The sequence below is a fragment of the Scyliorhinus torazame genome, chromosome 9, assembly GCF_047496885.1.
Source record: "Scyliorhinus torazame isolate Kashiwa2021f chromosome 9, sScyTor2.1, whole genome shotgun sequence".
In the NCBI taxonomy this organism is placed as follows: domain Eukaryota; kingdom Metazoa; phylum Chordata; class Chondrichthyes; order Carcharhiniformes; family Scyliorhinidae; genus Scyliorhinus; species Scyliorhinus torazame.
Genome location: NC_092715.1, coordinates 6,630,040 through 6,651,198, shown reverse-complemented (window position 1 = coordinate 6,651,198; position 21,159 = coordinate 6,630,040). Strand labels below are relative to the sequence as shown.

Here is a 21,159-nt window from a genome sequence, read left to right as displayed (position 1 = left end):
CTGCACGCTCCCCCCCCCGTGACGGTGTGTGTGTGGAGTCTGCACGCTCCCCCCCCCGTGACGGTGTGTGTGGAGTCTGCACGCTCCCCCCCCCGTGACGGTGTGTGTGTGGAGTCTGCACGCTCCCCCCCCCGTGACGGTGTGTGTGGAGTCTGCACGCTCCCCCCCCCGTGTCTTGGTTTTCTTTTTATACATTTAGAGTACCCAGTTATTTTTTTCCAGTTAGGGGACAATTTAGCACGGCCAATCCACCTACCCTGCACATCTTTGGGTTGTGGGGGTGAGACCCACGCAGACACGGGGAGAATGTGCAAACTCCACACGGACGGGTTCTCCCCGTGTCTGCGTGGGTTTCCTCCGGGTGATCCGGTTTCCTCCCACAAGTCCCGAAAGACGTGCTTGTTGGGTGATTTGGACATTCTGAATTCTCCCTCGGTGTCCCCGAACAGGCGCCGGAATGTGGCGACTAGGGCTTTTCACAGTAACCTCATTGCAGCGTTAATGGAAGCCTACTTCTGACAATAAAGATTATTATTATTACAGCTCACAATGCTCCTGACTTTTGTGGCATTTGCAAATTTTGAAATTGTACCTGGTGTATCCAGGTGTAGCTCATGAATCTCTGGAAAAGCTGTGATCCCTGTCCCTCGGGGAATCCCAGTTATATACGTTCCCTGAGTGAGAGGAACGATCTTTCACCTCTCCTCGCTGTCTGCAGGCACTCAGCCAGTTTCAGATACACGCTGACCAACTTGTTATGTGACACTTTGTAACCTGCTTTGTGGAAATCCATGTGTTACGACCCCGGACAGGGACAGAGTGTGTCAGCTCCAGGATTGATAATACTGAGTTCCACACCATCTGCATCCTTCTACAGCTCAGAGTATCAGATACCCAGGTGACCAGGAGGAGGAGCTTCCTCCCAATTGGAGGAGCGCCCCACAGGACATAAACCCCGACCTTGGAGCAGGTCGTGGGGGGTAACCCGTCAGGGAGTGGAGTGATTAGATAATAATAATCTTTATTATTGCCACAAGTAGGCTTGCATTAACACTGCAACGAAGTTACTGTGAAAAGCCCCTAGTCGCCACATTCCGGAGTCTGTTCGGGTACACACGAGGGAAAATTCAGAGTGTCCAATTCACTCTGCACGTCTTTCGGGACTTATGGGGGGAAACCGGAGCACCCGGAGGAAACCCACGCAGACACGGGGGAGAGCGTGCAGACTCCACACAGACAGTGACCCCAGCCGGGAATTGAACCCGGCACCCTGGAGCTGTGAAGCAACAGTGCTAGCCACTGTGCCATCCTATCGAGTGTGAGAATAAAGAGAGTTGTATCGTGCCAGTTTGGCCTCATGTAGAGTCCTGCCTCCGTCGACAACACCATGTACAACACATCAACCACGTTTCCCTCATCAACTCTCCCTTGTCATTTCCAATGAGCTAGGCCTGGATTTACCTATGCAAATCCATGCTGACTCGAATAATTGCAGGCGATCAGTTATGTAAACAATAACTGCAATGTTTATTTACACATAATGACAATGCAGAATCTTCCAACTTCGTGCCTGCGAATCAGCTTCCAGGAACAAACGGGTACAGAAACCCATGCTAGCCCTCCCACTCGGGTCCCTGATTGGTTACCCAGGGCCACGTGACCCTCTCGCCAGATTGATTCCTAAAGGGGACAAACATCACACCGGCGTTTGTGGTAAAATGTGATTGTAGTTGAAGACAAGTTGAGCATTTCCCCCAAATCCTCTTTTTGTTTCAGATTTGTGGCATCTGCAGGATTTTGTTGTTGGTGAGGGTGGTGATTGGAGGCTCTGGGGACATGGAGCAATGTTGGCGACTGGGTGGGGTTATTGATGAACGGGTGATGGAGGGGCTGGTGAAGGCTCGCTGTCCACACTGGGACTCCTCTTAAAACTGTACCTGCCTGAGTTGCTTCAGTCTGTGGAATGGGAGAGGGGTGACTGGATCGTCAGGAACCTGGAGCTCAGCATCACTCTTAAACCACAGCTCCACCTGTAATCAGCAAACAGTCAGAGTTAGAGAGAAAGAGAACGACATTGAGAGAAGACAGAGAGAGAGAGACAGTAGATGGAAAGAGGGAGGGAAAGGGAGGGAGAAAGGGAGAGGGAGTGAGAGAGTCAGTGACAGAGAGAGAGAGAGAAAGAGAGAGGCAGAAAGATACAGAAAGGCACAGAGAGGGACAAAACCGATGACGGTTTCACAATGTGATATTTCAAATTCCGATCCACACAGAATGGGTGTCAGGGGCGGGATTCTCCAATCCTGCAGCAGCGTGTCCATGCCGTGTAAACGCTGTCGCGTTATCAGTCTGTGTAGGAGGCCTGCAGTGCGGGCCTGTGTTATCAGCCTGTGTAGGAGGCCTGCATTACGGTCTGTGTTATCTGCCTGTGTAGGAGGCCTGCATTACGGTCTGTGTTATCTGCCTGTGTAGGAGGCCTGCAGTGCGGGTCTGTGTTATCAGTCTGTGTAGGAGGCCTGCATTACGGTCTGTGTTATCAGTCTGTGTAGGAGGCCTGCAGTGCCGGTCTGTGTTATCAGCCTGTGTAGGAGGCGTGCAGTGCGTGTCTGTGTTATCAGCCTGTGTAGGAGGCCTGCAGTGCGGGCCTGTGTTATCAGCCTGTGTAGGAGGCCTGCTGTGCGGGTCTGTGTTATCAGCCTGTGTAGGAGGCCTGCAGTGCGGGTCTGTGTTATCAGCCTGTGTAAGAGGCCTGCAGTGCGGGTCTGTGTTATCAGCCTGTGTAGGAGGCCTGCAGTGCGGGTCTGTGTTATCAGCCTGTGTAAGAGGCCTGTAGTGCGGGTCTGTGTTATCAGCCTGTGTAAGAGGCCTGCAGTGCGGGTCTGTGTTATCAGCCTGTGTAGGAGGCCTGCTGTGCGGGTCTGTGTTATCAGCCTGTGTAAGAGGCCTGCAGTTCGGGCCTGTGTTATCAGCCTGTGCAGGAGACCTTTAGTGCAGGCCTGTGTAAAAGGCCTGCATTACGGTCTGTGTTATCAGTCTGTGTAGGAGGCCTGCAGTGCGGGTCTGTGTTATCAGCCTGTGTAGGAGGCCTGCAGTGCGGGTCTGTGTTATCAGCCTGTGTAGGAGGCCTGCAGTGCGGGCCTGTGTTATCAGCCTGTGTAGGAGGCCTGCAGTGCGGGTCTGTGTTATCAGCCTGTGTAGGAGGCCTGCATTACGGTCTGTGTTATCAGTCTGTGTAGGAGGCCTGCAGTGCGGGTCTGTGTTATCAGCCTGTGTAGGAGGCCTGCAGTGCGGGCCTGTGTAATCAGCCTGTGTAGGAGACCGCCAGTGCGTGTCAGTGTTATCAGCCTGTGTAGGAGACCGCCAGTGCGTGTCTGTGTTATCAGCCTATGTAGGAGGCCTGCATTACGGTCTGTGTTATCAGCCTGTGTAGGAGGCCTGCAGTGCGTGCCTGTGTTATCAGCCTGTGTAGGAGGCCTGCAGTGCGTGCCTGTGTTATCAGCCTGTGTAAGAGGCTTGCATTATGGTCTGTGTTATCAGCCTGTGTAGGAGGCCTGCAGTGCGGGCCTGTGTTATCAGTCTGTGTAGGAGACCGCCAGTGCGTGTCTGTGTTGTCAGCCTGTGTAAGAGGCTTGCATTATGGTCTGTGTTATCAGTCTGTGTAGGAGACCTGCAGTGTGGGTGTGGCAGTCATCACTGTTGTATTGTATATACTGCATACAAGGGTATTACGGTGAGGCCCCTGCTCTACAGGTACGGGGGTAGATCCCTGCCTGTTGGCTCCGCCCAGTAGGTGGAGTATAAATGTGTGTGCTCTCCGAACTGCAGCCATTTCGGCAGCAAAAGAACAAAGAACAAAGAAAAGTACAGCACTGGAACAGGCCCTTCGGCCCTCCAAGCCCGTGCTGACCATGCTGCCCGACTAAACTACAATCTTCTACACTTCCTGGGTCCGTATCCCTCTATTCTCATCCTATTCATGTATTTGTCAAGAGCCCCTAAACGTCACTATCGTCCCTGCTTCCACCACCTCCTCCGGCAGCGAGTTCCAGGCACCCACTACCCTCTGCGTAAAAAACTTGCCTCGTACATCTCCTCTAAACCTTGCCCCTCGCACCTTAAACCTATGCCCCCTAGTAATTGACCCCTCTACCCCGGGGAAAAGCCTCTGACTATCCACTCTGTCTATGCCCCTCATAATTTTGTAGACCTCTATCAGGTCGCCCCTCAACCTCCTTCGTTCCAGTGAGAACAAACCGAGTTTATTCAACCGCTCCTCATAGCTAATGCCCTCCATACCAGGCAACATTCTGGTAAATCTCTTCTGCACCCTCTCTAAAGCCTCCACATCCTTCTGGTAGTGTGGCGACCAGAATTGAACACTATACTCCAAGTGTGGCCTAACTAAGGTTCTATACAGCTGCAACATGACTTGCCAATTCTTATACTCAATGCCCCGGCCAATGAAGGCAAGCATGCCGTATGCCTTCTTGACTACCTTCTCCACCTGTGTTGCCCCTTTCAGTGACCTGTGGACCTTTACTTCTAGATCTCTCTGACTTTCAATACACTTGAGGGTTCTACCATTCACTGTATATTCCCTACCTGCATTAGACCTTCCAAAATGCATTACCTCACATTTGTCCGGAATTAAACTCCATCTGCCATCTCTCCGCCCAAGTCTCCAAACAATCTAAATCCTGCTGTATCCTCTAACAGTCCTCATCGCTATCCGCAATTCCACCAACCTTTGTGTCGTCTGCAAACTTACTAATCAGGCCAGTTACATTTTCCTCCAAATCATTTATATATACTACAAACAGCAAAGGTCCCAGCACTGATCCCTGTGGAACACCACTGGTCACAGCCCTCCAATAAGAAAAGCATCCTTCCATTGCTACTCTCTGCCTTCTATGACCTAGCCAGTTCTGTATCCACCTTGCCAGCTCACCCCTGATCCCGGGAAGTTCCATATCTCTGTGTAATAAAGCCTCGATTACTCTCTACTCTCGTCTTGTTGTAATTGATAGTGCATCAATTTATTACGCAGAGATTTTACAACGATGGATCTCCGCATCAAGCCTGATCGCCTGCAGCTGCATCCTCAAGCAGACAATGCCAAGTCGGCCTTCGCACATTGGCTAGCTCGCTTTGAAACATACATCGGATCTGCAACAGACCCACCCTCAGAGGCACAGAAGCTCCAGATCCTTTACACGTGGCTGAGCACCGATATCTTTCCCCTCATCCGGGATGCTCCCCTTCCAAGTCGAGAGCGATGAATCAGACATCGCTCTGGCCGCCACCCTCAACCAGGCAGTCAGGCCCGTGGCATTCTTTTACTGCACCCTCCATGCCTCCGAAATTCAGCACTCCTCCTTCGAAAAAGAGGCCCAAGCCATCGTTGAAGCTGTGCGACATTGGAGGCATTACCTGGCCGGCAGGAGATTCACTCTCCTCACTGACCAACGGTCGGTTGCCTTCATGTTTACCAACACACAGCGGGGCAAGATCAAAAATTATAAGATCTTGAGGTGGAGGATCGAGTTCTCCACCTACAATTACGAGATTTTGTATCGCCCCGGTAAGCTCAACGAGCCCCCCGATGCCCTATCCCGAGGTACATGTGCCAGCGCACAGGTGGACCAACTCTGGGCCCTGCACGACAACCTTTGTCACCCGGGAGTCACACGTTTGTACCACTTCATCAAGGCCCGCAATCTGCCCTACTCCGTCGAGGAAGTCAGGGCAATCACCAGAGACTGCCAGGTCTGTGCGGAGTGCAAACCGCACTTCTACCAGCCAAACCATGCGCGCCTGGTGAAGGCCTCCCGCCCCTTTGAGCGCCTCAGTGTGGACTTCAAAGGGCCCTCCCCTCCACTGACCGTAACACGTATTTTCTCAATGTGGTTGATGAGTACTCCAGATTCCCCTTCGCCATCCCATGCCCCGATATGACGTCTGCCACCATCATCAAAGCCCTCAACACCATTTTCGCTCTGTTCGGTTTCCCCGCCTACATACACAGCGACCGGGGGTCCTCAGTTATGAGTGATGAACTGCGCCAGTACCTGCTCAACAGGGGCATTGCCTCGAGCAGGACGACCAGCTATAACCCCCGGGGAAACGGGCAGGTGGAGAGGGAGAATGGGACGGTCTGGAGGGCCATCCAGCTGGCCCTACGGTCCAGAAATCTCCCGGCCTCCCGCTGGCAGGAGGTCCTCCTCGACGCACTTCACTCCATTCGGTCGCTCCTGTGCACGGCGACTAACAAAACCCCCCAGGAATGTCTCTTTGCCTTCCCCAGGAAGTCCACCTCCGGGGTTTCGCTCCGAACGTGGCTGGCAGCTCCACGACCCGTTCTCCTCCGCAAGCACGTGCAGCTCCGTGTGGGGGGCCTGTGCCGGTGCCTGTGTGGGGGGTCTGTGCCAGGGCCTGTGTGGGGGGGTCTGTGCCGGTGCCTGTTTAGGGGGGTCTGTGCCGGTGCCTGTGTGGGGGGTCTGTGCCAGGGCCTGTGTGGGGGGTCTGTGCCAGGGCCTGTGTGGGGGGTCTGTGCCGGTGCCTGTGTGGGGGGTCTGTGCCGGTGCCTGTGTGGGGGGTCTGTGTGGGGGGGTCTGTGCCGGTGCCTGTGCCGGTGCCTGTGCCGGTGCCTGTGTGGGGGGTCTGTGCCGGTGCCTGTGTAGGGGGCCTGTGTGGGGGGTCTGTGCCAGGGCCTGTTTGGGGGGTCTGTGCCAGTGCCTGTGTAGGGGGCCTGTGCCGGTGCCTGTTTAGGGGGCCTGTGCCGGTGCCTGTGTGGGGGGTCTGTGCCAGTGCCTGTGTAGGGGGTCTGTGCCGGTGCCTGTGTAGGGGGTCTGTGCCGGTGCCTGTGTGGGGGGTCTGTGCCAGTGCCTGTGTGGGGGGTCTGTGCCGGTGCCTGTGTGGGGGGGTCTGTGCCGGTGCCTGTGTGGGGGGTCTGTGCCAGTGCCTGTGTAGGGGGCCTGTGCCGGTGCCTGTGTAGGGGGTCTGTGCCGGTGCCTGTGTGGGGGGTCAGTGTCGGTGCCTGTGTGGGGGGTCAGTGCCGGTGCCTGTTTAGGGGGCCTGTGCCGGTGCCTGTGTGGGGGGTCTGTGCCGGTGCCTGTGTGGGGGGTCTGTGCCGGTGCCTGTGTGGGGGGTCTGTGCCGGTGCCTGTGTGGGGGGCCTGTGCCGGTGCCTGTGTGGGGGGCCTGTGTGGGGGGTCTGTGCCAGGGCCTGTGTGGGGGGTCTGTGCCGGTGCCTGTGTGGGGGGCCTGTGTGGGGGGTCTGTGCCAGGGCCTGTGTGGGGGGTCTGTGCCGGTGCCTGTGTGGGGGGTCTGTGCCAGGGCCTGTGTGGGGGGTCTGTGCCGGTGCCTGTGTGGGGGGCCTGTGCCGGTGCCTGTGTAGGGGGTCTGTGCCGGTGCCTGTGTGGGGGGTCTGTGCCAGGGCCTGTGTGGGGGGTCTGTGCCGGTGCCTGTTTAGGGGGCCTGTGCCGGTGCCTGTGTAGGGGGTCTGTGCCGGTGCCTGTGTGGGGGGTCTGTGCCAGTGCCTGTGTAGGGGGCCTGTGCCAGGGCCTGTGTGGGGGGTCTGTGCCGGTGCCTGTTTAGGGGGATCTGTGCCGGTGCCTGTGTGGGGGGTCTGTGCCAGTGCCTGTGTAGGGGGTCTGTGCCGGTGCCTGTGTAGGGGGTCTGTGCCGGTGCCTGTGTGGGGGGTCTGTGCCAGTGCCTGTGTAGGGGGCCTGTGCCGGTGCCTGTGTAGGGGGTCTGTGCCGGTGCCTGTGTAGGGGGCCTGTGCCAGGGCCTGTGTGGGGGGGTCAGTGCCGGTGCCTGTGTAGGGGGTCAGTGCCGGTGCCTGTGTAGGGGGCCTGTGCCAGGGCCTGTGTGGGGGGTCAGTGCCGGTGCCTGTGTGGGGGGTCTGTGCCGGTGCCTGTGTGGGGGGGTCAGTGCCGGTGCCTGTGTTGGGGCCTGCAGTGCAGGCCTGTGTTGTCGGCTTGTGCTGTGGGTCTGCACTGCGGTCCTGTGTTGTGGGGCTGTGTTGTTTTGTCTTGCGTTTGCGATCCGCAGGATTTCTCCAGGGTTTGCCTGCTGCCAGAGAATGTTATTTGTAATCTCCCTTCTTGTACATTTTAGAAATCAACACAAGCTTGTGCTTCTGCCTCTCACCAGATCTGTACAGAAAGTGAGCAACGCCGGGAAATGCTGGATAAACCCAGCAGGCCGGGCAGCATCTGTGGAGAGAGAAACAGAGGGGGCGATCTGGTGAGCAGCAAATGCCGGGGGTTTGCCGCGGCTGATCACTGAGGCAGTCCCCGGTATCTAACGTTAATTAGGGCCCCACGGGCTTCATGCCGGAAAAAACTGTCCCGCCAGCTGATTTGCCGGGACCGTGCCCGGCAGCATTCCGCTAACCAGGGGAAACAGCAATGTGGTGGTATGTGGAGGGATGCCAGGTCCTGATAGGATCTGCCACCTACTGGACTCCACCCAGAAATGCCGGTATAAGAACCCAGCTTTTCCCTCCATTTCCCTCAGCAGTTGCATTCTGTAACCACGCTGCTGGGGATAAAGTTCTGCTTAATAAAGCCTTCAATTGACATTACCTCAACCTGCATCGCGTCATATTGACGGTGCTACAATTTATTAAGCAGAACTTTATCCCCAGCAGCGTGGTTACTGGTAGCGAGCAAAACCCTGGTTGGCGAGCCGGATGTAGATATCCTTCAGCGCGGCGATGGCACCGGTGAAACCGTCCTGGTCCTCGATAAGGGAGTAGACGTCAGGACTCACCCTGGAATAGAGGACCTGCATCTTTTGTTCGTCAGTCGGTGTGCCGGGGGCCGTTCGGAGGTAGCCCTCAAAGCATGCCATCCAGTGTATGAAGATAGAGGCCGAGTTAGCTGCTTGGGGTGCGATGCGCAGGCACTCCGGGGTGATTCGGAGCTCCATGTTCCCACGTCGTTTTCTTCAATTTAAATTCTGCTTAATAAATTGTAGCACCGTCAATATGACCCGGAGGGTCAGTACTGCCACCGGAACCCCGACCCAGCGCCGAACAGGCACCGACGCCCCCTACAGGCGCCCCCCCCTGCCCATTTTTCGCCCCTACAGCGCCGCCTAGGGGTGACGAAACTGCCTGGGAGGAAGACACCACGTTCCTGGAGTCACAACCGCCGGGGCCCTCACCAGGATCGCCGCCGAAACTTAGACGCTCCAGTAGGACGACCAGGCCGCCCGATCGTCTGATTGCAGCACCATGAGAAAATAAACAACACAAGAACTTTCTCCGTTACCCTCGACAGCATGGTACCTGCAATACCTGGTCCTACCATGCAAAGGCGACAGTGACACTGGCCATCACCCCGCTGGCTCCTTTTTTAACAGGGGGTGAATGTGGTAATACCAGGTATTGCGGTACCTGAGAGGTGAATGACCATTGGCTAGACCGCGGGGTCGACCATTGGGTAATGTACATAGCCCCGCCCTGAGAGGCGGAGTATAAGAACCGGTGCCATCCCAGCAGCCTTCACTTTCTGTATCACCGCTGCTGGGTACAGTTCTATCTGATTAAAGCTGAATCGATATGACTCCACGTGGACTCAAGAGTATTGATTGTGCATCAAAGGGGAAGGGGGAACGATGGGTGGGAAAGGGGAGAGATGGTGCAATGACGAGTAAAGCCATGTGCTATGAGAAGTGGACGAGGATGAGGGTCTACCTCCCACTCTGGGCAATCACCACCGCTGCCTGCCCTCCACCCTCCGGTTAATCCGAGGGGTCCTCCCAGGGGTCGTCCTCCAGCCCTTCCTGGTCCGGCAGCTCCTCGTCCACCTCCTCGGAGGTGGACGCATGTCCCTCCAGCTCTCGCATGTCACCCCGCTGCTGTGCCAGCTGGTGGAGGGCACAGCCGATCACCACAAAGTTGTGACCCTCCCGATGGGGCTCTGCATGGCAGCACCAGAGGTCAAGGCATCGGAGCCACATTTTCCGTATTCCGATGCCCCACTCAATGGCAGCCTGGGTGGCCACATTGGCTTCGAGATATCAGGTCTCCGCATCGGTCACCGGCCTCAGCACTGGTATCATTTGCCAGGGCCTCAGCGAGTATCCTTTTCATAGAATTTACAGTGCAGAAGGAGGCCATTCGGCCCATCGTGTCTGCACCGGCTCCTGGAAAGAGCATCATACCCAAGGTCAACACCTCCACCCTATCCCCATAACCCAGTAACCCCACCCAACACTAAGGGCAATTTTGAACACTAAGGGCAATTTATCATGGCCAATCCACCTAACTCGCACATCTTTGGACTGTGGGAGGAAACCGGAGCACCCGGAGGAAACCCACGCACACACGGGGAGGATGTGCAGACTCCGCACAGACAGTGACCCAAGCCGGAATCGAACCTGGGACCCTGGAGCTGTGAAGCAATTGTGCTATCCACAAGGCTACCGTTTATCCCCGAAAAGTCAACCGGTCACACTGGGGTGTCCCTTGTAGACGCCGGGGTCGTCCAACTGCCCCAGGATGTAGGTGTTGTGGACACTTGCCGGGAAACAGGCACACACGTAGAACATAGAACATTACAGCGCAGTACAGGCCCTTCGGCCCTCGATGTTGCGCCGACCTGTGAAACCACTCTAAAGCCCATCTACACTATTCCCTTATCGCCCATATGTCTATCCAATGACCATTTGAATGCCCTTAGTGTTGGCGAGTCCACTACTGTTGCAGGCAGGGCATTCCACGCCCTTACTACTCTCTGAGTAAAGAACCTACCTCTGACATCTGTCCTATATCTATCTCCCCTCAATTTAAAGCTATGTCCCCTCGTGCTAGACATCACCATCCGAGGAAAAAGGCTCTCACTGTCCACCCTATCCAATCCTCTGATCATCTTGTATGCCTCAATTAAGTCTCCTCTTAACCTTCTTCTCTCTAACGAAAGCAGCCTCAAGTCCCTCAGCCTTCCCTCTTAAGATCTTCCCTCCATACCAGGCAACATTCTGGTAAATCTCCTCTGCACCCTTTCCAATGCTTCCACATCCTTCCTATAATGCGGCGACCAGAATTGCACGCAATACTCCAAATGCGGCCGCACCAGAGTTTTGTACGGCTGCAACGTGACCTCGTGGCTCGTGCATTATCTTCATGTGGGGGTCACACACGAACTGGATGTTCAGGGAGTGGAACCCCTTCCTGTTGATGTCGGGCACTCCCTGACAGCCCGGTAAGTGCAAGGTGACACGCGTGCCGTCTATTACACCCTGGATCTGGGGCATCCCGGCATGGAGGAGAATCCTGCTGCCCGGGCATCCGATTGGCTTTGGTCCAGGTCAAAGTTTATGTGGTCAGATACTCGGGCAAACAGAGGGTCCGTGACCTCCCGGATGCACCTGTGGGCTGCAGGCTGTGAGATGCCGCATAGACCTCTGCTCGAGCCCTGGAATGATCCCGAGGTGGAAAGGTTCAGGGCTGCAGTTAGAGTTACCGCACGGGGAGTGGGTGTTCCCAGTGCTGAGTTCCAACTCCTGGGTGTTCGAATGTTGGCCGCTGCCTCTGTGGTGTTGATGCCTCCGGAGGTCAGGCAGTTTCTAGGCCTGACAGCCTGATTGGGATGTTAGGCAGTAACAACCGCCTGCCCACGGCTACTGTGAAGCTGTGACGTGTTCACATTACTGGAATTGCCAATTCCCCATCAGCTGTGTGGCCATCGCCGACCAGGGTCAGCGGGAGCTGAAGTGACCTTCACCACATTGCACTGGATGGGGCTCTGTCCCGAGGGTGTTCAGTGCGACAGACAGGTGGCAGCTGGAGCTGACTCTGTTTTGGCATACACGACCCGGGGGGGGGGGCATGGCGGACCTGTGGGCGCTGAACCATCTCGCACCCCACCCCCCCCACTGATTGCGGCTCATACCCCCGACCGAGCCCCACCCTCGCTGGGCCAGTGCCCCCGAGCTGACTGTTCGATTTCCAAGATGGCTCCACACCTCCACGGATCCCCGCAGCAGCCATCCGCTGGCTTATGTTTCTCGACTGAACGTCGCCCATGTGACCGCTCGCTGGGGAGGCGGGTAGATCACGGGAGGCCGTTCAATCAGGGATCCTGCCTGTTAATAGGATGGCGATTGGACTTAATTGGTGATTATTGGCTTCTCGCTATGGGGAGAGTTCTGGATCTCACCACCGGGAGCGCGCTGGTTAGATCGGAAACCAATCCGCTCCCAGTGTGGGTCCTGATTTCGGACTCACCCGCGTATCCAGTGGGACAAGGTCAGGAGATGGTGCCCAGAGTTAACGTTTCGAGTCTGTGTGACGCAATTAGTGATTTCTGACAACTCAAATCAAACTCAAAACATTAACTGTTTCTCTCGTAACAGACGCTGCCAGAAGACTCTTTTCTGTTTTTATTTCACATTTCCAGCATCTGCAGAATTTTGCTTGTATTCGGCTGTTATAAATGTTAACTCCCTCAGCGGCCAACTCCACAGCGTGCTCCTTTACTCCACCGTGTCTGTACGTTTGGCCAGCGTTGTGGCTCTGTGCACATTACAGCCTCACTGTGCTGGCACGCACTGTCTCAGGAAGCAGTGATTTTACCTGATTGTATTGCTCCTCTGTAACGTAGCCAGTTTCTGCCCTGTCTATATCCTGGAACCTGGTCTTGGTGTCCAGCAAGTCGGTCAGCGATGGGTACGGCCATGGCTGTGCAGCTGACAGCAGAAATCGTCGCCAGTCCAACAAATCTGATTCTGGACTCAGAGTCCGTGTGATATCCAACACCTGCGAATCGAGCGAACAGCAATCAATTAAAATTATAGATTGAGATTCACAGTGAAGAATTAACACCCGATGAGATACAGTCAGTAACACAGGGTGCTGGGGGAGAGGGGTTACTGAGTGACAGTGTGAGGGAGCTGGATTAACACCAGTAGAGATACAGTCAGTAACACAGGGTGCTGGGGGAGAGGGGTTACTGAGTGACAGTGTGAGGGAGCTGGATTAACATCAGTAGAGATGCAGTCAGTAACAGAGGGTGCTGGGGGAGAGGGGTTACTGAGTGACAGTGTGAGGGAGCTGGATTAACATCAGTAGAGATACAGTCAGTAACACGGTGCTGGGGAGTGGGGTTACTGAGTGACAGTGTGAGGGAGCTGGATTAACATCAGTAGAGATACAGTCAGTAACACAGGGCGCTGGGGGAGAGGGGTTACTGAGTGACAGTGTGAGGCAGCTGGATTAACATCAGTAGAGATACAGTCAGTAACACAGGGCGCTGGGGGAGAGGGGTTACTGAGTGACAGTGTGAGGGAGCTGGATTAACATCAGTAGAGATACAGTCAGTAACACAGGGTGCTGGGGGAGAGGGGTTACTGAGTGACAGTGTGAGGGAGCTGGATTAACACCAGTAGAGATACAGTCAGTAACACAGGGTGCTGGGGGAGAGGGGTTACTGAGTGACAGTGTGAGGGAGCTGGATTAACATCAGTAGAGATGCAGTCAGTAACAGAGGGTGCTGGGGGAGAGGGGTTACTGAGTGACAGTGTGAGGGAGCTGGATTAACATCAGTAGAGATACAGTCAGTAACACGGTGCTGGGGAGTGGGGTTACTGAGTGACAGTGTGAGGGAGCTGGATTAACATCAGTAGAGATACAGTCAGTAACACAGGGCGCTGGGGGAGAGGGGTTACTGAGTGACAGTGTGAGGCAGCTGGATTAACATCAGTAGAGATACAGTCAGTAACACAGGGCGCTGGGGGAGAGGGGTTACTGAGTGACAGTGTGAGGGAGCTGGATTAACATCAGTAGAGATACAGTCAGTAACACAGGGCGCTGGGGGAGAGAGGTTACTGAGTGACAGTGTGAGGCAGCTGGATTAACATCAGTAGAGATACAGTCAGTAACACAGGGTGCTTGGGGAGAGGGGTTACTGAGTGACAGTGTGGGTGAGCTGGATTAACATCAGTAGAGATACAGTCAGTAACACAGGGTGCTGGGGAGAGGGGTTACTGAGTGACAGTGTGAGGGAGCTGGATTAACATCAGTAGAGATACAGTCAGTAACACAGGGTGCTGGGAGAGAGGGGTTACTGAGTGACAGTGTGAGTGAGCTGGATTAACATCAGTAGAGATACAGTCAGTAACAGAGGGTGCTGGGGAGAGGGGTTACTGAGTGACAGTGTGAGGGAGCTGGATTAACATCAGTAGAGATACAGTCAGTAACACAGGGTGCTTGGGGAGAGGGGTTACTGAGTGACAGTGTGGGGGAGCTGGATTAACATCAGTAGAGATACAGTCAGTAACACAGGGTGCTGGGGAGAGGGGTTACTGAGTGACAGTGTGAGGGAGCTGGATTAACATCAGTAGAGATACAGTCAGTAACACAGGGTGCTGGGAGAGAGGGGTTACTGAGTGACAGTGTGAGTGAGCTGGATTAACATCAGTAGAGATACAGTCAGTAACAGAGGGTGCTGGGGAGAGGGGTTACTGAGTGACAGTGTGAGGGAGCTGGATTAACATCAGTAGAGATACAGTCAGTAACACAGGGTGCTGGGTGAGAGGGGTTACTGAGTGACAGTGTGAGGGAGCTGGATTAACATCAGTAGAGATACAGTCAGTAACACAGGGTGCTGGGGAGAGGGGTTACTGAGTGACAGTGTGAGGGAGCTGGTTTAACATCAGTAGAGATACAGTCAGTAACACTGGGTGCTGGGGGAGAGGGGTTACTGAGTGACAGTGTGAGGGAGCTGGATTAACATCAGTAGAGATACAGTCAGTAACACAGGGTGCTGGGGGAGAGGGGTTACTGAGTGACAGTGTGAGGGAGCTGGATTAACATCAGTAGAGATACAGTCAGTAACACAGGGTGATGGGGGAGAGGGGTTACTGAGTGACAGTGTGAGGGAGCTGGATTAACATCAGTACAGATACAGTCAGTAACACGGGGTGCTGGGGGAGAGGGGTTACTGAGTGACAGTGTGAGGGAGCTGGATTAACATCAGTAGAGATACAGTCAGTAACACGGTGCTGGGGAGAGGGGTTACTGAGTGACAGTGTGAGGGAGCTGGATTAACATCAGTAGAGATACAGTCAGTAGCACAGGGCGCTGGGGGAGAGGGGTTACTGAGTGACAGTGTGAGGGAGCTGGATTAACATCAGTAGAGATACAGTCAGTAACACAGGGTGCTGGGGGAGAGGGGTTACTGAGTGACAGTGTGAGGGAGCTGGATTAACACCAGTAGAGATACAGTCAGTAACACAGGGTGCTGGGGGAGAGGGGTTACTGAGTGACAGTGTGAGGGAGCTGGATTAACATCAGTACAGAAACAGTCAGTAACACAGGACGCTGGGGGAGAGGGGTTACTGAGTGACAGTGTGAGGGAGCTGGATTAACACCAGTAGAGATACAGTCAGTAACACAGGGTGCTGGGAGAGAGGGGTTACTGAGTGACAGTGTGAGGGAGCTGGATTAACATCAGTAGAGATACAGTCAGTAACACAGGGTGCTGGGGGAGAGGGGTTACTGAGTGACAGTGTGAGGGAGCTGGATTAACATCAGTAGAGATACAGTCAGTAACACAGGGTGCTGGGGGAGAGCGGTTACTGAGTGACAGTGTGAGGGAGCTGGTTTAACATCAGTAGAGATACAGTCAGTAACACAGGGTGCTGGGGGAGAGGGGTTACTGAGTGTTATAACCTGCCTACTTATGATTGGCTGTGGACTAATGACTATCCCACAATCCTATGGGAGTATGAACTTCCCCAATGAGGGGGGCGGAGAAACTCCGAGTATAAATAAGCTGGCCAGTTCAGGAACCAGCAGGAAGGAGAAGGTAGAACATAGAACATAGAACAATACAGCGCAGTACAGGCCCTTCGGCCCACGATGTTGCACCGAAACAAAAGCCATCTAACCTACACTGTGCCATTATCATCCATATGTTTATCCAATAAACTTTTAAATGCCCTCAATGTTGGCGAGTTCACTACTGTAGCAGGTAGGGCATTCCACGGCCTCACTACTCTTTGCGTAAAGAACCTACCTCTGACCTCTGTCCTATATCTATTACCCCTCAGTTTAAAGTTATGTCCCCTCGTGCCAGCCATATCCATCCGCGGGAGAAGGCTCTCACTGTCCACCCTATCCAACCCCCTGATCATTTTGTATGCCTCTATTAAGTCTCCTCTTAACCTTCTTCTCTCCAACAAAAACAACCTCAAGTCCATCAGCCTTTCCTCATAAGATTTTCCCTCCATACCAGGCAACATCCTGGTAAATCTCCTCTGCACCCGCTCCAAAGCCTCCACGTCCTTCCTATAATGCGGTGACCAGAACTGTACGCAATACTCCAAATGCGGCCGTGCCAGAGTTCTGTACAGCTGCAACATGACCTCCCGACTCCGGAACTCAATTCCTCTACCAATAAAGGCCAACACTCCATAGGCCTTCTTCACAACCCTATCAACCTGGGTGGCAACTTTCAGGGATCTATGTACATGGACACCTAGATCCCTCTGCTCATCCACACTTCCAAGAACCTTACCATTAGCCAAATATTCCGCATTCCTGTTATTCCTTCCAAAGTGAATCACCTCACACTTCTCTACATTAAACTCCATTTGCCACCTCTCGGCCCAGCTCTGCAGCTTATCTATATCCCTCTGTAACCTGCTACATCCTTCCACACTATCGACAACACCACCAACTTTAGTATCGTCTGCAAATTTACTCACCCACCCTTCTGCGCCTTCCTCTAGGTCATTGATAAAAATGACAAACAGCAACGGCCCCAGAACAGATCCTTGTGGTACTCCACTTGTGACTGTACTCCATTCTGAACATTTCCCATCAACCACCACCCTCTGTCTTCTTTCAGCTAGCCAATTTCTGATCCACATCTCTAAATCACCCTCAATCCCCAGCCTCCGTATTTTTTGCAATAGCCTACCGTGGGGAACCTTATCAAACGCTTTGCTGAAATCCATATACACCACATCAACTGCTCTACCCTCGTCTACCTGTTCAGTCACCTTCTCAAAGAACTCAATAAGGTTTGTGAGGCATGACCTACCCTTCACAAAGCCATGCTGACTATCCCTGATCATATTATTCCTATCTAGGTGATTATAAATCTTGTCTCTTATAATCCCCTCCAAGACTTTACCCACTGCAGACGTGAGGCTCACCGGTCTATAGTTGCCGGGGTTGTCTCTGCTCCCCTTTTTGAACAAAGGGACCACATTTGCTGTCCTCCAGTCCTCTGGCACTATTCCTGTAGCCAATGATGACATAAAAATCAAAGCCAAAGGTCCAGCAATCTCTTCCCTGGCCTCCCAGAGAATCCTAGGATAAATCCCATCAGGTCCCGGGGATTTATCTATTTTCAGCCTGTCCAGAATTGCCAACACCTCTTCCCTACGTACCTCAATGCCATCTATTCTATTAGCCTGGGGCTCAGCATTCTCCTCCACAACATTATCTTTTTCCTGAGTGAATACTGACGAAAAATATTCATTTAGTATCTCGCCTATCTCTTCAGACTCCACACACAATTTCCCATCCCTGTCCTTGACTGGTCCTACTCTTTCCCTAATCATTCGCTTATTCCTGACATACCTATAGAAAGCTTTTGGGTTTTCCTTGATCCTTCCTGCCAAATACTTCTCATGTCCCCTCCTTGCTCGTCTTAGCTCTCTCTTTAGATCCTTCCTCGCTACCTTGTAACTATCCATCGCCCCAACCGAAACTTCACACTTCATCTTCACATAGGCCTCCTTCTTCCTCTTAACAAGAGATTTCACTTCCTTGGTAAACCACGGTTCCCTCGCTCGACGCCTTCCTCCCTGTCTGACCGGTACATACTTATCAAGAACACGCAGTAGCTGATCCTTGAACAAGCCCCACTTATCCAGTGTGCCCAACACTTGCAGCCTACTTCTCCACCTTATCCCCCCCCAAGTCACGTCTAATGGCATCATAATTGCCCTTCCCCCAGCTATAACTCTTGCCCTGCGGTGTATACTTATCCCTTTCCATCATTAACGTAAACGTCACCGAATTGTGGTCACTGTCCCCAAAGTGCTCTCCTACCTCCAAATCCAACACCTGGCCTGGTTCATTACCCAAAACCAAATCCAACGTGGCCTCGCCTCTTGTTGGCCTGTCAACATATTGTTTCAGGAAACCCTCCTGCACACACTGTACAAAAAACGACCCATCTATTGTACTCGAACTATATCTTTTCCAGTCAATATTTGGAAAGTTAAAGTCTCCCATAATAACTACCCTGTTACTTTCGCTCTTATCCAGAATCATCTTCGCCATCCTTTCCTCTACATCCCTAGAACTATTAGGAGGCCTATAAAAAAAACTCCCAACAGGGTGACCTCTCCTTTCCTGTTTCTAACTTCAGCCCATACTACCTCGGAAGAAGAGTCCCCATCTAGCATCCTCTCCGCCACCATAATACTGCTCTTGACTAGCAGCGCCACACCTCCCCCTCTTTTGCCTCCTTCTCTGAGCTTACTAAAACACCTAAACCCCGGAACCTGCAACATCCATTCCTGTCCCTGCTCTATCCATGTCTCCGAAATGACCACAACATCGAAGTCCCAGGTACCAACCCACGCTGCCAGTTCCCCTACCTTGTTTCGTATACTCCTGGCATTGAAGTAGACACACTTCAAACCACCTACCTGAACACTGGCCCCCTCCTGCGACGTCAAATCTGTGCTCCTGACCTCTATACTCTCATTCTCCCTTACCCTAAAACTACAACCCAAGTTCCCATGCCCCTGCTGCATTAGTTTAAACCCCCCCAAAGAGCACTAACAAATCTCCCCCCCAGGATATTTGTGCCCCTCAGGTAGCAAGGGATGTTACTGCTACTGTTATGTATATATTGTTATAGTAAATAAACGTTATTATTTTGTATCCTTAAAACTCGTGCTGGATTCTTCGTGGCCCTTACAAAACTGGCGATGAAGGTAAAAGTGAATAGCTGTCTACACTGCTGAAGCCACCTCCCTAGATTTTTGTTGGATACAGGTTGGAAGTTGTTTTCTATTATACCATGCCTCTGTACGGACGTTTGGATGTTTTTGATGCTGCGCTGGAAAGCTGGAACCAGTACGCACAACGGATGCGTGACTATTTCCGGGCAAACAATATCACCGAAAACGAGCGCCAGGTGGTCATATTGCTCACTGCCTGCGGCCCGCATACGTTTGGGGTGATTAGGAGCCTTACGTACCCAGCTGCGCCGGACACCAAAACGTTTGACGAACTTGTGAATATAGTGGGGCAACACTTTAACCCAACCCCGTCCACAATAGTCCAGCGTTACCGGTTTAATACCGCTGAGAGGACCCCTGGAGAATCCCTTGACGATTTTTTTATCCAGGCTACGCGGGATTGCGGAATACTGTGACTATGGTGAGACCTTGTCAGAAATGTTACGCGACCGTTTGGTTTGCGGTATTAACAATGCAGCAACCCAGAGAAAGTGTTAGCGGAGCCAACATTGACTTTTCAACAGGCAATACAAATAGTCTTGTCCCGAGAGAGCGCAGAGCGAGGAGTACAGGAGCTACAGGGAATGGAAGTGCATGCCTTGGGGCGCAACCCTTTCCGCCCAAAAACGTCCCCCCGCACTCCTGCGGTACCTTGGGCGAGGCAACGACCGGACCGACGCCAGTGGCCATCGGACATTCCTACCTGAAGGGAGCCTTCTCCAGAGCCAATGGATGAGGAGCCATGTCCGTGTCAGACTTGTAGGCGCCGACCCCGTCGCGGACGGCGGTCCTGGGGACGCCAGAGGCGACGTCGTTCCGACCGAAACTGGGACCAGCCCAGGGGCCGTAACTGGGACCAGCCCAGAGGCCGTACCTTCCATGTGGATGAACCTGCGGCGACCACTCCTGAGGACGTGGAGACGGAGGACGACTGCCTGCAGCTGCATTGTGTGGCAGCTCCCCGTGTGGCCCCCATTAAGGTGACAGTACGGGTCAATGGCCACCCGCTTGAGATGGAGTTGGACACTGGCGCAGCGGTCTCCGTGATCGCCCAGAGGACATTCGACCGCATCAAGCAGGGTATACAGACCCTTACATTAACTGACTCACAGGCCAGGTTGGCCACCTACACTGGGGAACCACTGGACATTGCAGGAACTACAATGACCCCTGTTGTCTATGGACGCCAGGAAGGGCGTTTCCCACTTATCGTAGTGCGTGGCCATGGGCCCAGCCTGTTGGGTCGGGACTGGTTGCGCCATTTGCGGTTGCAATGGCAGGACATCCTCCAAACAGTTTCTGGAGGGTTGACTGAGGTGCTGGGACGATACCCAGAGGTATTCCAGCCTGGTTTGGGGAAAATAAAAGGGGCCGTAGCCCGTATCCAAGTTGAACCAGGAGCCACGCCGCGCTATTTCCGGGCGCGCCCAGTGCCTTACGCTTTGCTCGAGAAGGTAGAAGGGGAGCTCACTCGTTTGGAGAGTTTGGGTATTATCAGGCCCGTCCGTTTTGCTGACTGGGCAGCACCAATTGTACCAGTAATGAAGCCAGATGCCACAGTTCGCTTGTGTGGCGACTATAAACTTACAGTGAATACAGTTTCCCGACTCGACCGATACCCAATGCCTCGCATAGAGGATCTCTACGCGAAACTTGCAGGTGGACTCTCATTCACAAAATTAGATATGAGTCACGCCTACCTGCAGTTGGAGCTGGACCCTGCCTCCCGACCATATGTAACAATTAACACACACCGGGGCCTGTATGAATATACACGGTTGCCCTTTGGAGTATCCTCTGCCTGCGCAATTTTTCAACGTGTTATGGAGGGCATTTTGAGAGGTTTACCACGTGTGGCTGTCTACCTAGATGACGTGTTGATTACAGGGACGTCGGAGCAAGAGCATTTGGAAAATCTGGAGGCTGTCCTTAGACGCCTTTCGGAGGCTGGAGTCCGTTTACGTCACACAAAGTGCGTATTTCAGGCAAAAGAAGTAGTCTACCTAGGTTATCGGGTGGACCGCGAAGGTTTGCACCCCGTCGCAGAGAAGGTGCGTGCAATTCAACATGCCCCCACCCCGACTGACACTTCGCATCTTCGTTCTTTTCTCGGTCTCGTAAACCATTACGGGAAGTTCCTCCCCAATCTGGCAACTACGCTGGC

At 53.6% G+C, this 21,159-nt stretch overlaps 1 protein-coding gene across 3 annotated transcripts in view; it reads right to left on the bottom strand.

The window, feature by feature from the left end:
- The window catches only part of spef2 (sperm flagellar 2), a 941,194-nt gene that overhangs the window by 84,027 nt on the left and 836,008 nt on the right, over positions 1 to 21,159 (bottom strand). For all 3 annotated transcript variants that reach the window (XM_072515585.1, XM_072515587.1, XM_072515586.1), the window contains 2 exons: positions 12,583 to 12,765; positions 1,938 to 2,030 (listed from right to left, as the gene is read on the bottom strand). In XM_072515585.1, coding sequence (XP_072371686.1) covers positions 1,938 to 2,030; positions 12,583 to 12,765 — 276 coding nt within the window. The remainder of the gene's footprint in view (positions 1 to 1,937; positions 2,031 to 12,582; positions 12,766 to 21,159) is intronic.